The 17,140-nt window shown below is 45.8% G+C and overlaps 2 protein-coding genes across 6 annotated transcripts in view; one reads left to right on the forward strand and one right to left on the reverse strand.

Moving 5' to 3' along the window:
- The window catches only part of LOC141522148 (dual oxidase 1-like), a 62,099-nt gene extending 52,311 nt beyond the window's left edge, over positions 1-9,788 (forward strand). For all 3 annotated transcript variants that reach the window (XM_074235306.1, XM_074235307.1, XM_074235308.1), the window contains 5 exons: positions 1,112-1,344; positions 1,557-1,715; positions 5,600-5,755; positions 6,260-6,388; positions 8,803-9,788. In XM_074235306.1, the coding sequence (XP_074091407.1) occupies positions 1,112-1,344; positions 1,557-1,715; positions 5,600-5,755; positions 6,260-6,388; positions 8,803-8,925 (800 nt within the window). In that variant the 3' untranslated portion in view covers positions 8,926-9,788. The remainder of the gene's footprint in view (positions 1-1,111; positions 1,345-1,556; positions 1,716-5,599; positions 5,756-6,259; positions 6,389-8,802) is intronic.
- SHF (Src homology 2 domain containing F) overlaps positions 7,349-17,140 on the reverse strand; it is a 32,618-nt gene continuing 22,826 nt past the window's right edge. Inside the window, exons 5-7 of one of the 3 annotated variants that reach the window (XM_074235309.1) lie at positions 16,354-16,522; positions 16,000-16,119; positions 7,349-12,336 (exon numbers count right to left, since the gene is read on the reverse strand). In XM_074235309.1, coding sequence (XP_074091410.1) covers positions 12,150-12,336; positions 16,000-16,119; positions 16,354-16,522 — 476 coding nt within the window. In that variant the 3' untranslated portion in view covers positions 7,349-12,149. Of the gene's footprint in view, positions 12,337-12,797; positions 13,113-15,999; positions 16,120-16,353; positions 16,523-17,140 lie in introns of those variants that run through there. The other 2 variants (XM_074235311.1, XM_074235310.1) reach the window with 2 other exon arrangements.

The raw sequence follows: 17,140 nt of genomic DNA on the forward strand, positions 1-17,140 counted from the left end.
TTTGAGTAGACAAAGTGGCTGCAATGCAAGTAAGTCCAATTCTGCTCCTTTCTTTCTGTGCAACCTTAGCCAAGTCATCTAATTCCCCTGGGTCTCAGCTTCTATAAAATGAAAGGATTAAGCTAGTTCCTGGATCTGGGGTCCTATACTCTCCCATCAACACTTGCTCCTATAATTTTTTCTTGATGTGCACCTGGGTTCTTAAGCACCAAGAGTCTCAGCCCCTCAACCATCATGAGCACCCATGAACACTCCAACACTCTACAATGATGATACAAGGTGGAAAAGATCCAGGACCAAAATCTGAAGATACTATAAATGCACCATTCTTCCTACTTTCAGCTAGTCTCTGTCCTCTAAAAGACAACATGGTGGAGTGGGTAGAAGGCTAAATCCAGAGTTAAGAAGACCAGGGTTTGAAACAGATTTCAAGCTAATTGTGTGACCCTGGGCAAGACACTTAATTTCTCTGGGACCTCAGTTTCCTCATTTGCAAAACTGAGGGGATTGATCTGAAAAGACCTCTAAAATCTCTTTCAGTTATAAAGCTTTGATCCTATGAGCTTCTCACTTTCAACACACTTTTCTCATTACTACATATTTTTATTCAAGATACACATCTCCATACCCAATCAATCAACAAGCATTTATTATGGTCCCATTATCTGCCAAGCACCCATTATCTGACCCTCCTAAATACCTTGATAGAAATACTGTGGCAATCAGAATCTAGCCTTTTGGACTTGGCATGGCCGAAACGTCTCAAGGGAATCCCTTAGCAGTCTTCTTCTGTCTCTACAAGCCAGAATAGCTAAAATCATGACAAAGGGGGAGGAAATGAGAAATTCAGGGAGAAATTCTAGTCACTGTCCATTCCTTGACAAGAGGCTTCATTGGGGTTTCCTACCCCTTTGGTTTCTGACCTCCCTCAACTTGCCTGTCCCAGTTCCCCACCCCTACTCCCATCTCCAGTGAGGGAATAGAACCTGGAGAGTGGAGGCCTGTAATGTTAGTCCCAGCAAGTAGAGCAGGGTCAGAACTTCAGGTGAAGGTATCCTAGGATCTGTAGGTGTAATCACATCTGGCACTCTTCTGTCTCTTTTGTCCCCAGGTGTGACTCACCTTCGATTCCAGCGGCCCCAGGGCTTTGACTATAAGTCAGGGCAGTGGGTACGTGTAGCCTGCCTGGCCCTGGGGACCACAGAATACCATCCATTCACACTCACCTCTGCACCCCACGAAGACACACTCAGTCTTCACATCAGGGCTGTGGGACCCTGGACTACACGACTCAGAGAGATCTATACACCCCCACCAGGCATCAGCAGCATCAAATACCCTAAGGTACTTTCCTTATACCTCAGAGTCTCTTCCTTGGAAGCAGATTTCCCAAAGTATCCCTCCAAACTCCATCCAGAAACCCTAAGAATGTCCCTCAAATACAGCAGTGAGGGACTTGGTTATCCCTTAACTATAATCCCCTTATCTCTGATATCTGCTATTAGGTTGGGTAGGTAGACTGCCCTGTCTCTTATCTTTCTCTTCCCTTATGACAGTTATACCTGGATGGCCCATTTGGGGAAGGTCACCAAGAGTGGCATAAGTTTGAAGTGTCTGTGCTGGTGGGTGGGGGCATTGGGGTCACCCCCTTTGCCTCCATCCTCAAAGACCTGGTCTTCAAGTCATCAGTCAATAGCCAACTACTCTGTAAAAAGGTAAGAACTCCTCTCTCAGTCCCAGCTCTGAGGGATGAACAAAACTGTGACAGCAGCAAATCTCTCCTTATTTATCTGTGTGTCTCCCAAGTCATATAGCTATGAAGGAAAGCATCCTGGCTTAATACCCTATTATCCACCACATTATCTAGCTGAGTTGGGAAACATGGTGTCCAAAATAGGAGAGGAAATGGTTGCTGTAACCCAATAGAGTCAAGTCAAAAAACATTTATTAAGCTTCTATAATTTGCTAAGCATTGTAGTCAATGCTAGAGATATAATGAAAGGCAAAAACCATATTCTTCTCTCAAGAAACTCATATTAATAATAGCTAGCATTTATCTAACTCTTTAAGGTTTGCAAAGTACTCTCTATAATTAGGTTCTCACAATGAGATATTATTATTATTATTATCATTATTATTATTATTATCATCATCCCCATTTTACAAATGATGGAACTGAGGCAGACAAAGTTAAGTGACTAGTCCAAGATCACACAGTAAATGTCTAAGGCAGCAGTTGATATGAGGTCTTTCTGAATCCAAAGCCATGGAATCAGGCCTTATCTAAAGTTGTTGTTCAGTCATGTTGGACTGTTTGTGATCCCATAGACCATACTGTCCATGGGGTTTTCTTGGCAAAGATACTGGAGTGATTTACCATTTCCTTCTCCAGCTTATTTTGCAGCTGAGGAAACTGAAGCAAACAGGGTTAGATGATCTGCCCAGAGTTGCACAGTTAGTAAATGTGTGAGATCAGATTTGAACTCAGGTCTTCCTAACTCTAGGACCAGCGCTCTATCCACTCTATCTAGCTGTTCAGCACATCTAAAGTATTGAACCCAATTCTGGGTACCACATTTTAGAAAAGATATAGACAATTTGTGGAATGGGAAACTCTGCTGTCAAGACAAATTCTATTGGAAATTTCATCCTTGCTGTTTCTTACTCTTTAAGAAACTATTTTCAGGGGTGGCTAGGTGGTGCAGTAGATAGAGCACTGGCCCTGGAGTCAGGAGTACCTGAGTTCAAATCTGGCCTCAGACACTTATTAATTACCCAGCTATGTGCCCTTGGGCAAGTCATTTAACCCCACTGCCTTGCAAAAACCTAAAAAAATAAAAAAAAACTATTTTCCGATCCCAGGCATTTTTACTGATTATTTCCAAGATGTAGAAATACTCTCCTATCTCCATGACTTGGTTTCCTTGGCTTCCTTTGAGTCCTAATTAAAATCCTGCTTTCTACCAGAAACCTTTCCTGATTCCTCCTTAATACTAGTGCCTTCCCTCTGTTGAGTTTCTCCAAATTATCCTGTTGATATCTTGTTTATACATAGTCATTTGCATATTGGCTCTCTCATTAAACTTGGAACTGATTGAGAGCAGGGAATGACTTGCTTTTCTTTATATCCTCAGTGCTTAACCAATTAATAAGAGACCCTTAATATAAGCTCTATTTATTATTTACTATTAATGTCCAGAAGGCGACAACCAGGATAGTGAGAGACCTGGAGAAAAAAGTCATGTGAGGGTTAATTGAAGGATCAAAGGTTATATAACTTGGAGAAGAGAAGATAGAGAGGACATGATGCTGCTGTGGTTCATTCGATTCAGTCACGACTGAATCTTTGTGATCCCATTTGGGGATTTCTTGGCAGAGATACTGGAATCGTTTGTCATTTCCTTTTCCAGCCCATTTTAAAGACGAGAAAACTGAGGCAAACAGGGTTAAGTGCCTTGACCAGGGTCACACCACTAGTAAATGTCTGAAGCCAGATTTTAATTCAGGAAGATGATCATTCTATCTACTGTACTACCTAGTTGCCCAAGGATGAGATAGCTGCTTTTATGTATTGGAAGGGGCTTTCACTGGAATACCCTTACCCTGCTTGGTTCCTGAAGGCAGAACTAGAAACTGTAATAGACTTGAGTTTGATGTAAGGAAAAATTTCCTACTAATTAGAACAGCCACAATTTGGACCTTAGGAACAATCCACTTGCTGAATGGTGAAGTTTGGCCTCTAAGGATTCTTCTAACTCTGAGGTTCTATGATTTCAACTACAGGGCTGGGTTTGGGTTCTTAAAAAGCACAGACAAGACTTGTCTCTGAGATTCTTTCCAGGATGGGAAGGGTAGATTCCCCTTTACACAATTGACACTTGGAACATTGTCAGTTTGTGGGCATGGGGATGGGTGACAGAGGTGGGCAGAATGAAACTGTCTCTCTTTTTTGGAGGAGTGCATGTTTGCAGGGGGATTGGTGAGTAGAGGCAGGGAGCCAGGGAAACCGGGCAAGATTCTTGTGGAAGATTGGAGAGGGAAAGGAGGGGACACAGTCCAAGGCACATTCAGCCAAATTAGGTTATTTGGCCTACATTTGTACAAGAGCCCCAGCCCAGGGCTTGAGGGACAGGCCCCTGCTTGCCTCCCTAGACTCAGTACTGTGAGTCACTAGGGCAGGAATGTGTTGGGTAGAGGCACAGCCCAAGACCCAGGGAGCAATCTGAGAATGACAGAGAACTGGCTCTGTGAGCTCTCCTCCTCTGCTAAACCATTTCTTTTCCCCTCCCCTCCTTCCCTATAACCACCCCTCCTCAGCTTCTTCTCTTGACCTAGCATTAAAATGTTAAGTAACATTTTATCTGTGGGGTCTGATGTTTCCTTTGGGGGGGGCAAGGACTGTATATGAGAAAGCTCCCACTTAAACTTAGTAGTTTTGTCAGCATTTGAACCTTTGTTACCCCAAGAAGAGTAGGATCCACCCACATGATTGAACAACTTCAGATATGGCCTGATCCCATGTCAAATAGTATGGGTTTTGTTCCCTCCCATCTTTAGGGTTAGGCCTAGCCCATCTCTGTCCCATAGATACAGAGCCCTTCTCAAAGATACTTATGACGTTGGCTCCCTCTAGACAGCCTAGACATGCCTCAGTGGGAGAAGGACAGCATATTCAGTCAATTCAAACAGATCTATGAGATCCTAGACCATTTTCCAACTCCCAACAGGGGTATTTAATCCTTTTTGTGACATGGATCCTTTTGGCAGTCTATGAAGTCTATGGATCCCTGTGAGAATAATATTTATAAGTGTATGAGATAAAATAGAATTCCAAAGGAAACCAATTAAATTGATATATATATATATATATATGTATATAAAATACTTATATTCAGTTATTTTCAAAAATGTCAAGATATCCTGCTACATCTGGGTCAACTCTAGTTATCCTGATCTATATTTGACCACCAGACCCTAGTGGCTCCAGAGGAGAAAGTGAGGCTGGTGACTATGCACAGCACTGCTTCATTTAAATCTAATTCACTTGCAAGTCATGGCATCACCTTCCTGATATCGTGGTCCTCTTTGAGAACAAAGAACAAACTACAATATTGTCAAAATATTTTTTAAAACCAAGTTTTGTGTATTTCAGGTTAAAAATTCTTGCTCTGATAGTATCATACATTAAGGGAGTACATTTCCCATATCTCAGAATTCCCCCATCACATCTTGGGATTTTTGCTTCAAAGACTTCTTACCCTCTATCCCTGGGCTAACAGTTTCAGACACCTCTTAAATCTGGCCCCTCTTCCACATATGAATCTGCCTATGAGGGACTGGGGACCTCCCATCTGAGGTCACAATCCTTCTTTAGCTTCCTTCTCCAAAGTCCCCAGTTTCTGATTGCAGCATGTCCTTTGGCCAGAAGCCCCTCTAATCTTGCCCCTTTCCTGAAACAATGTCCATGTAGACAATATTAAGAGGCTAATAGACATGATGAGGTAGAGTGATTTCTGTGGTGTTGTGTATGGGTGGGTGGGGGATTCCCTTCAAAGTTTGATACTCCTTGGGAGTGTTGATTGAAGACTGATATTCCTAGATCTACTTCATCTGGGTGACCAGGACCCAAAGGCAGTTTGAATGGCTAGCAGATATCATCCGGGAGGTGGAGGAGAATGACCGGCAGGACCTAGTGTCTGTGCACATCTACATCACTCAACTGGCTGAGAAGTTTGATCTCAGGACCACTATGTTGGTAAGAACTAATTGTTATCTCAGAAAAAAAGTCGTGTTTGGTTGGCCTTGGTTCTGCTCCCCTATTTCATTCATCTCCCATTTCCCAACCCACAACTGGTCTATTGGGCTCTCTATACCATCCCTGACACCATTTTTAACAGGCAATTTGTGCTGGAGTCTAGAGTCAAGAAGATTTGAGTTCAAATTCATCCTCAGACACTTAAAAGTTGTGTGATCCTGGACAAATCTTACTTAATCTTTGTTTGCCTCAGTTTCCTCCCTTGAGATAATCCCCTTCTTCTACCTCACAAAGTTGTTTCAATAATCAATTAGATAATATTTTAAAAGTGTTTAGCCTAGTATCTGACACATAGTAAGCAATTAATAATTCCTTCCTTCCTTCTTCCCTCTTTTCCTTTCTTTTCTTCTCTCTCTCTCTCTCTCTCTCTCTCTCTCTCTCTCTCTCTCTCCCCCCACCCTCCCTCCCTCTCTCCCTCTCTCCTTCCTTTCTTCTTTCTCTTAGTACATCTGTGAGCGGCATTTCCAGAAGGTGCTGAACCGGAGTCTCTTCACTGGTCTGCGCTCTATCACCCACTTTGGTCGTCCCCCCTTTGGCCCCTTCTTCAGTTCTCTGCAGGAGGTTCACCCACATGTAAGTACCTAGTGCCTTGACCCTCTTTGGGGTTCCAGGGAAAGTTCCTTTAACTTCTTCAATAGACAAAATCTGCTGCCACTGAATCCCTGGGCTCTAGGAGGTGAGGGAGAGAATGGAGAGGGGAATCATATACCATTTGAGGGGATGGATTAGGATACCATGCAGGCTGCCTTGACCAAAAGGAAAATTCCCTGAAAAGAGAGGTCATTGTAGATAGGGATTGGACCTCCCCTCTACCAATGAGATCGGTACTTCCTCTGTTGAACTGTGTAGAGCAGTGATGATAGAGTCAGATAAAAATGGGCTATTAATCTATGCATAAGGATCCTTAATGGCCACATATTGACTTAGTTTTAAAATGTTATCCCTGTTTTATTATAATTTATTATCATTTCATTTTGCTAAATATTTTACATTTTAACCAAGTTCAGTAAAACCTCAGATAGAGTCAAAGACACCTTTAAGTGATTTACCCAGAATCACATAGCTAATATATGTCATACACTGGTCTTGAACCCAATTTTCCTGGTTCCAAGGCCAGCCCTCTACCTTCTGTAGCGAAATGCCTTCAAAACATATAGCACATTGCATGCTGTATTAGAATCAGGAAGACCTGAATAATGTTTGTGATACTTGGCCACTAGGTGACAGAGTGGATAGAGTACTGGGCTTGGAGTCAGGTCTCAAAGTTACTAGTTGTATGACCCTGGACAAGTCATTTACCTTCTATTTACCTTAATCCACCAGAAAAGAAAACGATACTCCAGTATCTTTACCAAAACCAAAAAAGAAAAAAGAAAAAGAAAAAAAAGTCCGAACAATTTTGGCATGCTATGTCCACAAGGGTCATGAAGAGTTGGACACAAATGAACAATCAACACAATTCACACCCCAAAGGGATGTCATAAACTCAAATGAGACCTTTGCTTACTTTCATGCACTATAAATGGAAGTTTTTTTTTATGGGTGTTGCTACTTAATGCCCTAATACTAAACTATCTCATAATTTACCTTGTTCTTGGTGAAAACACAGGTCTTCTTGGGATCACCATGTACCTACACTTTTCTTCCCACCCACTGCATGGCACTTGGGTGCCATATTTCCCTAACTTCACTGAGCATATTCTCCCAACTCTTTCTGTTCTTTATTCACCTAGAGAGCTTTCTCCATGAATAGCTGTCTTATGGTCCCCCTGAGTCCTGTGGTGCGCCATCAGAGCTATAAAACTCCCACTGCTGACCAGGCTGGAACCACAGCCTGTTTCTTGAGCTCTATTTCCTGGACCCTAGCCCAGTTATCTCCAGTTTATTTATTCATTCTTTTGTTTATTAAAGGCACAATATTTAACATTTGATGATTACATCCCATAGACACATTTGGCATCAGACTAAGCATTATTGAGTGTTTTCTTTTTCATCTTAATGGTCAACTGCCAGATTGAATGGATAGTGAATGATTAAAATAAGTGAGAAATTGTGTAGTGTAATAGAAAGCTCCAATGGAGTTCTCCTTGAGAACAGAAATAATATTTAAATTAATAATTTCATTTCAAGTTTCAGCAAGTATTTATTAAGCACATATTTTTCACCAAGTACCATGTAGGGACATGAAGACAAAATGAAACAATCCCTATTCTCAAAAAGGTAACATTCTCCTGGGGAAGGGAGGAAGTGAACAAAAGGTACCCAGGTAGATAAATATGAGTGGTACACAAAATAAATACAAAATTAAGGGATAGCACTAATAAATAGGACCATTAGGTGGCGCAGTGAACATAGGGCAGGAAGATTAATATAGACTCTTCTTCCTGAGTTCATATCTGGTCTTAGACACTTGTGACTCTGGGCAAGTCATATAACCCTGTTTTGCCATATAACATCTGTAAAATGAGCTGGAGAAGGAAATGGCAAAACCACTCAAATGGGGTCACAAAGAGTCGGACATGATTTAAAAAATGACTCAATTAAATAGAAGAATCAGGAAAGACCATATGTAGGAGAGCTAAGCCCTAAAATTAAGATGGGGAATCTAAGGAGAAATGAGGAGAAATATGGAATATTGTTTATGGAGAGTAGCAAATATGTTGGTTTATTCATTTATGACTTTGTATTCCCAATCTCTAACATCTTAAATACTTAATCTTCGTTAAATTGAATTGAAAATAAATATCAGACTAAAAATCAGGAGACCTTGTTTTTCCCCTTCAGCTCTGTCACTGGATGACTGGCCTCAGCTTATTTATTTCTCCTTCATGACTTTTGGGGACTGCTCTCCCAGGTTCTTTTCCTCTTTGACATTTATTTCCTCAATCCACCCTCGGTTCCTGACCCCTTCCCCTTTAAATTCTTAGGCTGTACCAGTCCAGTAGCTTAACCCTTTCTCTTTGGTCCTTCCTTTCTTCTCTCCCTAGGTGCGAAAGATTGGGGTATTCAGCTGTGGCCCCCCTGGCATGACCAAAAATGTGGAGAAGGCCTGTCAACTCCTCAACCGGCAGGACAAGACTCACTTCTCCCATCATTATGAAAACTTCTGAGGCCAAATAGAGAGCCTCTCATTGCCTACCTCTGTTCAACTGGAGCTCAAGGAACAGCTCCTGCCCAGACCTAGCCCAGCCCTCCTCCTACTTACTGAGGTATTTGGGGCTTCTCTTGATTTCCATCACATATGAAAACCCAGGCTTATGTCCCAGCCTCTTGACCTGGAACCTCCATAGTTTCAGCCATATTAACATGAGGATAACAGGCTGTGGTGGATGGAAACTACTTTGTTTTTTCCTGAGGGAGAAAGTCCTTTCCTTTGTAGTCTGCTATTTGTGTTGTTCCCTGTAGTTGAGGGTAGAAGTGTTCTTGGGGTGCAGATGTGTCATCTTTAAGTTCTCCCTACTTTGTTTGTGAGAAAACATACATAAAAAGATTTGGGAACCTTAAAATGCTATGTATTAACCCCCTCAGATTTTGCTATTGGTTGGTTGTGGCTTTGGAACAATGGATGATTAGATAGGAGGCAAGAGTGGGACCATTTCACTTTTTACCTTTCCTTGGATTTGAAAATTCTTCCCAATCAACCTTCCTTCAGGATCCTAGTCCAATTGTACAGTCATCTCATGTGTTTTTTAAATAGTCCCAGTTTCATTCCATCACAGACCTTGGCCTGGGGCTTTCTATCCTGGTCTTCCATTCATTCAGTTTATTCCCCTCCCCATTCCAGTTGGAATATTTTCATTCCATTCATTTACTGTTCTATGCAAATAAATAATTTTTCTGACCTTATCTTAGTTGTGAGGTCTTTTAATTCTACCCTCTTGCCAGTAAATTGAAAGGCAACTTTGACATAACTGATGTTGCATTGGGAACATCCAGGGCTGGGTAGGACTGATACTTCAGCTGGGCTGAGCCCAGTGATTCTGGGGACTGACACTTATCCTCTGTGATTCCTACTTGTGAGGGAACTAAGGGAAAGAAACCTAAGGTTTTCTCGTGAAGAGGTTCCTCAGCCAGTCTCCCACATTTACCAGACATGACTCTTAATATCCAATAATGTCTCAGAGAAAATGGGCAAAATGATCCCAAATCTGTTGAAAGGTAAGGTCTCTTCAGATGAGAGAAGATGCAAATGTATATTGATGGGACTGAGGATTTAAGGAGGGGTAGAATCATATTTTAGTGGATCATCTTTGAGCTAAAGAGCCTAGGAGCTGAAGTAGAGATTCTGTCATTTACAAGTTGTTACCCTAAGCAACTTCTAACCTCTCAGCCTCAGCGTTTCTTAACTGTGAAATGGGGCTAATACTTGTACCACCTCACAGGGTTACTGTGAGGAAAATGCTTTGCAAACTCCTAAAAACTAAACATAAATATAGTAAGTGGAATGATAGAAGGGAATTACCAAAAGCAGTGTTTTTTGGGGTGGTGGTGAAGGGTACCATATTTAATGATATTCTTGCCCACTCCCTACTCCTCTATGGGCTCTGATCTTTCTCAAGCTGATTATCAGTGCTAAATGAATTCTGTCCTCCTGAGAATATGGAGAACATAGCTTGGACTCCATAAATACATTCAGTTGGGTTTCCCCACAACTGAAAATCTTATGCTTATAGGGAACCCAAAATTGGGAAAGTATGTTATTCAACTTAGATACTTCTGGGAGTTGGGGGTCAGACATACATGAGACAGGAAAAAAGGTTTGGGCCCGGCCCTGAAGTCCCTAACCCTACACAAGGAAGCCCTTAAACCACCACAGAAACACCCTGGTTAGGAAGAACAGATTGGTTCATGATGCAATAGAACTGACAATTTGGGTCAGGGTGGTCATGGAGAATTGGGGGGGGGGGGGTTCTGGTGCAGGGCACCCGATTACTAATAAGATCCACCTGAGAGCTTGTGTGTCATTGGACTAAATTGGGGTGATCTGCACTGATTTTGGTGGCTGGATGGGGAGGAGGGAGTAGAGCTATGATGAAGCCCCTGGCAATAAGCATAACTCAGTGGTCTAAATGGTCCAACTTTGTAGTTACTGCAGCTCCTAACTGCATGACCCCCCCCACCACCTTTATCTCTCTGGACTTCTCAATTCTAAAGTGAAATGACTGTATTGGATCAGGGGTCCTTGCCCTTTTTCTGTGGTGAGCCCCTTGGGCAGTCTGGCTAAGCCTCGTGGCCTCCTCAGTCTAATACTTCCAAATGATTTAAAGACTCTAAGTTTCAGTTAGTGCTTGTGAAAACAAGAATCTAGTTTTCCCCAAAGTCCATGGTTCCCCTGAAACCTAGTCCCCCCAGGATAAACTCTCTTGGGGTCTTCTCTAGCTCGGAGCCGAATCAGAGTCTGAACCGCGTCTCCGCCTCGGGCGGGGGGGGGGGGTCCCCACTTTCTGGCGCTGGCACTTAGCCGCGGCCGCCGGCGAGGGGCACTCGCCCCCAGGGCAGGGCTGAGGGCCGCTGACTTCGCCCCCCCCCCGCCCATTTTCCTTGCGGCCGCAGGGAGAGGGTCGCCTCGCCAGGGGCCGGGGCAGATGCCAGGAAGGGCCCCCCCCAGCCGGATTTCCCCTCCCCCCGTGCTCGGCCTTCCTCCCGTCAGGGCCCCCGCGTGTCTCCGGCTCTTTGTCTCTCTCCGCAGCTTCCCCTCCTCCCTGACAAATGATTCCTGGCAGGAAATTGGACGCGCTCCTCGGGGAGCCTCGCGCGGGGAGGCGGCAGGGGCGGGCCCCGACTCCGCGCCGCCAGCGCCGCCCCGACCCCGGCGCGCTCCGGGGTTTGACAAGACAGAGGACGCGGTGCTCGGGAAAGTGCCTTCCGAGCCGCTCGGCGGCCCCGCCACTGGTTTATCCAGAGTCTGTTCGCGCCTCCGGGCCGGCGCCCCCCACCCCCAGAGCGGCAGCTCTTCTCCCCCGGGAGGGGGCATAGGGTGGGGTGCAGGGGGCCCCCCTTCCTCTCCGCAGGGGCTGGCTCTAGTTTGGGGCTGGAGATGAACGTGGGGGGGGCAGAACGAGACGGCCCCGCCCCGCCCCCCACAGACCCCCGAGGCCCTCTTCCACACTGGGGTTCCAGTCTTGGGAAAGGCCTCGTGGTGAGGCCCGCGGGGCCGGCACCCCAATGCCCCCCCAAACCCGCCCGACTTTTCTCTCTCAGAATAAATTAAAGAAGCCTTCGGGTCAGCCTCTGGGGGAATGGGGTGGGGGCGAGGGGAAGTGGGGGCCCCGGGCCGCCTGGGCCAGGTAGAGGCCACAGTCCGGCGGCGGGCGGGGCCGGGGCCGCGGCGCTTCTAGAGAGTTCGGATGGCCACCGGGTAGAGCAGGGACATGTGCTCGGCCCCCTTGATGGGCAGCTTGCGGCTGGCGTAGTGGTGGACGATCTCGGGCACGCTGCTGAAGGGCGGGCTGTTCTGGCCCAGCACGTACTTGTGCTCCTTGGTCCGGGACAGCTTCATGTGCATGAAGCCCTGGCTGCTCCTGCGGGGGGAGGGAGGGAGGGAGAGCGCCGTGAGCCGGGCCCGGGCCCGCTGCCGGGGGCACCGGGCAGGCAAGGCCCGGGGAGCCCGGGGCCGCTGCGGGCACAGGCGGAGGGGAGGTGGGCCGGGCGGTGGGAAGTCCCCGCTCCCGGCTCTACCGGGAGTGTTGGGTGGGCCAGGAACTGGTGAGGCTTCAGGGTGTGGCAGGATGCGGGCAAGAAGACCCTGGATCCCCCCCCCCCCCCCCGCAGGACCACCGGAACCTCCTCAACCACCCTTTGGAGAGAATAGCTGAAATAAAGCCAGCTTCTCTAGCTGGGGGGTGGCCAAATCAAAACAGGGCTTCTGTGCATCCTAGGAGCTGGCACTCCTGTGGGCTGCAATCAGATGAGCCGACTAAACCCGAAATCTAGGAATAAATCAGAAATAGCTAGCTCTCACGGAAAGGCCTGAGCTTTTGGGGGAGGGGGTTGTTGCACCGCACCCCCCCCTTCCCCAGCTTCATGGTCCTTCGGTTCTCCCTCTCCCCACCACCTCTGGAGCACACTAACCCTCCCTCCTCCACAGCTGCTCAGCCCTGTCTGTGGCCTCAGAGAGCTCCTCCCCACACCCTCCTCTATCTGGCCAGGCCAGGCAGAGAGAACCTCCCCTGGGCCTCTGTCTACCTTCCCCCCTTCCCTCATCAGTCAGGGATGATGTCATCTGTTCTCAAGTCTGCAGCTCTTCTCCCTGGGTAGAAGACATACTCCATTGCTTCCCTTGAAGCCTGGCCCCAGACTAGGAAACAAGCAAAGGGAATGATTGGGGCCTGGTCCTATAGGTCTGGATAGACTGAGTACTCAACCTAAATATCCTAAAAGGGGAAGAGAGGAGTCCCGGGCCTGGGCAGCCATTTGAGTCATTAGGAAGAACAAGGATGCAAACATCTAAGACACCATCTTGGAGCTTGTTTTCAGCTCCCACTTGACCTTGGTTTGCCCCAGTGTTAGCAGCCATAACAGTCTTATTCTAGGTTCTAGGTAATGTTTTGGGGATTTTAGCATGAGGGGGAGAGAAGATACAATTCACCCCACCCATGGATTTAGAGATTGGAACAGGAAAAAGGTAACTTCATTTATCCCCACACACCCCATAGCAATTCTGTTCCCTTGAATCTCTCCTCTAAAGGCCCCATATAATAGAGTGTCTTATCTCTAATTACCCCTCCTTGGTGAAGTCCAAGGCCTAAAGAATGCCACCTTCTTCCTCCTCAATATTGCTTCCCCTGTATATGGAGGTCAAGTGGCTTTCTCTTTAGACCCCTAACTAAGAAGATCTTCTGAAGGGAGAAAGAAGGGAGAGAAAGCAGGAAGAAGGGAGAAAGAGTAAGGAGGAAGAAAAAAAACTTTAATTTCCTGCACACCTTAGTGGAGCAGCTCATCTCCATCCCTAAACCCACCTCTTCCACTGAGCCTTGAGGATTTTGCCAGTAACAAGATAGGCATTCCTTCTGGGCTGGGTGGAGGTAGGTCATCCATCTACTACTCTTGAGTAAGATAATGACTGGACCCAAGCTCCAAAGGGGATAAGTTCATCAGAAAATTACTAGAAAGAGGGTGGTGGGAGGCAGAAGGATAAGATGGGATGAAAGGGTGGGAAAGGAATAGAAATAACTAAATACTCTGTCCTTAGGACTAAAAACACCTTGTTGTTGTTTAGGTGTGTCCTATTCTCCATGATTCTATTTGGGTTTTACTTGGCAAAGTTTATAATATGAGGAAATTGAGGCAAACAGGGTTAAGGGACTTGTCCATGGCTACATAGTAAGTATCTGAGGTCAAATTGAACTCATGAAGATGAGTCTTCCTGATTTTAAGCCCAAAGCTCTATCTACTGCCTCATCTAGCTTTCTGCCCAAACACCATCACCTATGATCTTTAAGAGACAGAATTACCCCCTATCCCAGAGAGAGAATTACTTCCACTGAGGTGCCCAGATCTGAACTTCCTTCAATATGTGAACTGACTATATGGTTGTCTAGTTGTTGGTACCCTGGACAGAGTCAGGAATCTAGGCTCACCTAACTGTGATGCAGTGAATGACCCAGGACCTCTCTTGGGTCTCAGTTTCTCTTCTCTGTATAGTATGACTCCCTCTCAGAGGCTAAAAGCAAATAAAAGGGAAAATAGAAGGAGCCCCAGAGAGAAAACCTCAAGGGACTATCTCCACATAATGACCTAGCCCTCCAGAGTCCACTTTCTACTCAGGGAACCAGGCCTAGGGAGCCTCTGGGCCCCTAGGCAGATGGCTTTGGTAGGAAGCTATTAAATTACCAGAAAAGGTTCTTCCATTATGGAGAGATGGGAAACCATAATTACGTTTCAGAGAAGTCCATTTATATGCAAGTGAAACTGTTGGACAGATGCTGTAAGGGTCACATCAGCAACCCCACCACTACCAACAGCAGGCAGCCCCCCAGTCAGCCCACCTGCCCAGGGAGTTTGACTCCCAGAAATAGTCCCCCCCCCCCACACACATACTTCCCCATATCAATAGAGCAGCACTGATAGAGGATCAGTGTTTCTCTTTTCTTCCACATCTCTCCCAGTTCAGTTTTTAACTTTATAGAATATGGTCTACAAGTCATAGTTTTGTTCCTAGCTGAAATGGCAGTGGATTTTGAATCCAGGCCCCAGTCTACCAGGGCCTTGCTGACTAAGTGGCAGTGTTTAGACTAGAATCTACATCTCTCTGGGTCATCTTATTATACAGATGGGCCAGCCCTTTCCTCTACTTCCCTTCTATATAATAAGTGATTTAGACTGAAACACCTTCCCTTCCAGTGCTAAACCTATGATCTTATAGTGAACACTTGTAAAGAAAATAATTTCTACATTTGACAAATAAGAGTTTTTTTATACCTTGTATTTACTTTTAGTAGGGGGAATATATCTGACCTATTATTGGGAGTAGTAGGTACTGGGGACGGGGTGAGGTGAGGTAAGATAATGGATAGTGCTGCTTAAGTAAATGATCCATGCTAGACAACCTTTCCTGGATGTGATGTTCTTATAATGGTGATATGGGAGTGGGCAAAACGATTTTCTTTTCTGGCACAGTTTGGTACCTTCTCCTAATGTTCAGGTTTTTGGACACCTGAAACCCAGGTTCCGTGGTCAAAGCCCTGCTTTTTTTTCTTCAGCTCTAGAAGCTACCTTCAATGACTGGATCAATCAGAGGCTATGGTCTACCTTCATGATGACAGGGGAACCAGAACTTTTTCTCAAAAGGTCAGATTTGTTTGTTGCCCCACCCCCATTTTCTGAGTGAATGAAGAGATGTAGAAAGACAGAAATAGTAAATGCCTCCTTTTCAGATCATGAAGTAATAAAAATTATGTGTAATAAAGAGCCATGAAAAATAAACTAAAAATTAATTGGAAACTGAATGAATGAAGGCTCTTTCTTTAGCCCCTAGACACTGCTTTGTGATTCATGTTCTGGAATTATCAAGGGGAACAGTACACTCAAAATTTGGTGTGAGTCTAGAGGTAGTTTGGAGTAGAGGTAAGAGCATCTTCCCAAGAGGGAATCCCCAATTTGGATGAATGTCTTGCACCTGTTAAGACCTCCCTTCCATCATCCTGCCATTCACTCGACCAACCCTCCCACCCATCTACACTCACTTGAGGGAGAGGGAGAAGTCATTCTTGCTGGTCTCACTGTTTCGCACCAAATAGCTGGCTTCCTTGCATAGCCTCAGCAGGTTCTCCGCATCCGTTCGGCTGATGGCCCCATGGTACCATCTGAGGGGGGAGAAGGAGGGAGGGCATCTCTGCTTGTCTCCCTCTGGCTATAGCCATCTAGGGAGTCCCAGCTCAGGCCCCTCCCAGGCCATGCCCTGCAGGAATGTTCTCAGGGATCATGGGGAGGCTTCCTATTGCAAGATTGGGGTTGGGAGGCAAGAACCCAAGTCCAAGAGTCTCATCAGAGAAGAGGGTGATGGTGGGAGGAAGCCCCAGTGGGACACAGACACTCACACCTGGTTTTCCAGAGGCAGGGCTGGGTCTGTCCACTCCCCCAGGGGGCTGCTGGCCTCAATGTTCAGGGGCTTCATTGCCTTAGAGTTCCCTAAGGGAAGTCGAGGAAGGGGCCGACCCTTCTCTTCCCTGCTAGGTGACAAGCAGTTCTCAGACCCTTCAAACTGAGCTGTGGAGAAGAAACAACACTATTAGAAAAGTTGGCTATATCCAGGTTCTGTTGGATGTGGACACAATCTCCTACCCTTTAAACATCCCCGAGGCAATATGGAGATACCAAAGGACATGCAAGGTACCTCATGCAAGTCAGGGGCCCCCATAATCTCTCCTAGCTGCACCATCCTTTCACTGAAAGACGCTGAGGTTCCTTACCTCAGTTTCTATATATGTGACAGAAAAAAGCAAGCCTACCTCCTCCCTCCAGAATTTGATGATATTTGATATCATTCCATGCAGGGCCCCCAATTACAATGGTAGGTGGAAGAAGGAAGTGGGGGAGGGAGGAGGGGAAAGGGAAGGTTGGAAAGAAGAGAAAAGGAACACAAGAAACCACTTAAGCTTTTCCCTCTAGGGTGTCCAGGCAGTCTTCTCTCTTCCATCCCCCTAAGGGTGGCTTCAATGCTGATAATATTGTTTCTCTCCCCTTCTCAGAGTTCATTACCGTTCCCCACATCACCCTGCCAAGCCACTCTCCAGAAATGACTTATCGATCTTAGAACAATTACTAGATTCCCTTCAGTGCCATCCTGACAGGCTAATCCTGCCCAGAGCCTCTGTTTGCCTGGCT

This window comes from Macrotis lagotis, chromosome 4 (assembly GCF_037893015.1).
Source record: "Macrotis lagotis isolate mMagLag1 chromosome 4, bilby.v1.9.chrom.fasta, whole genome shotgun sequence".
In the NCBI taxonomy this organism is placed as follows: Eukaryota; Metazoa; Chordata; class Mammalia; order Peramelemorphia; family Peramelidae; genus Macrotis; species Macrotis lagotis.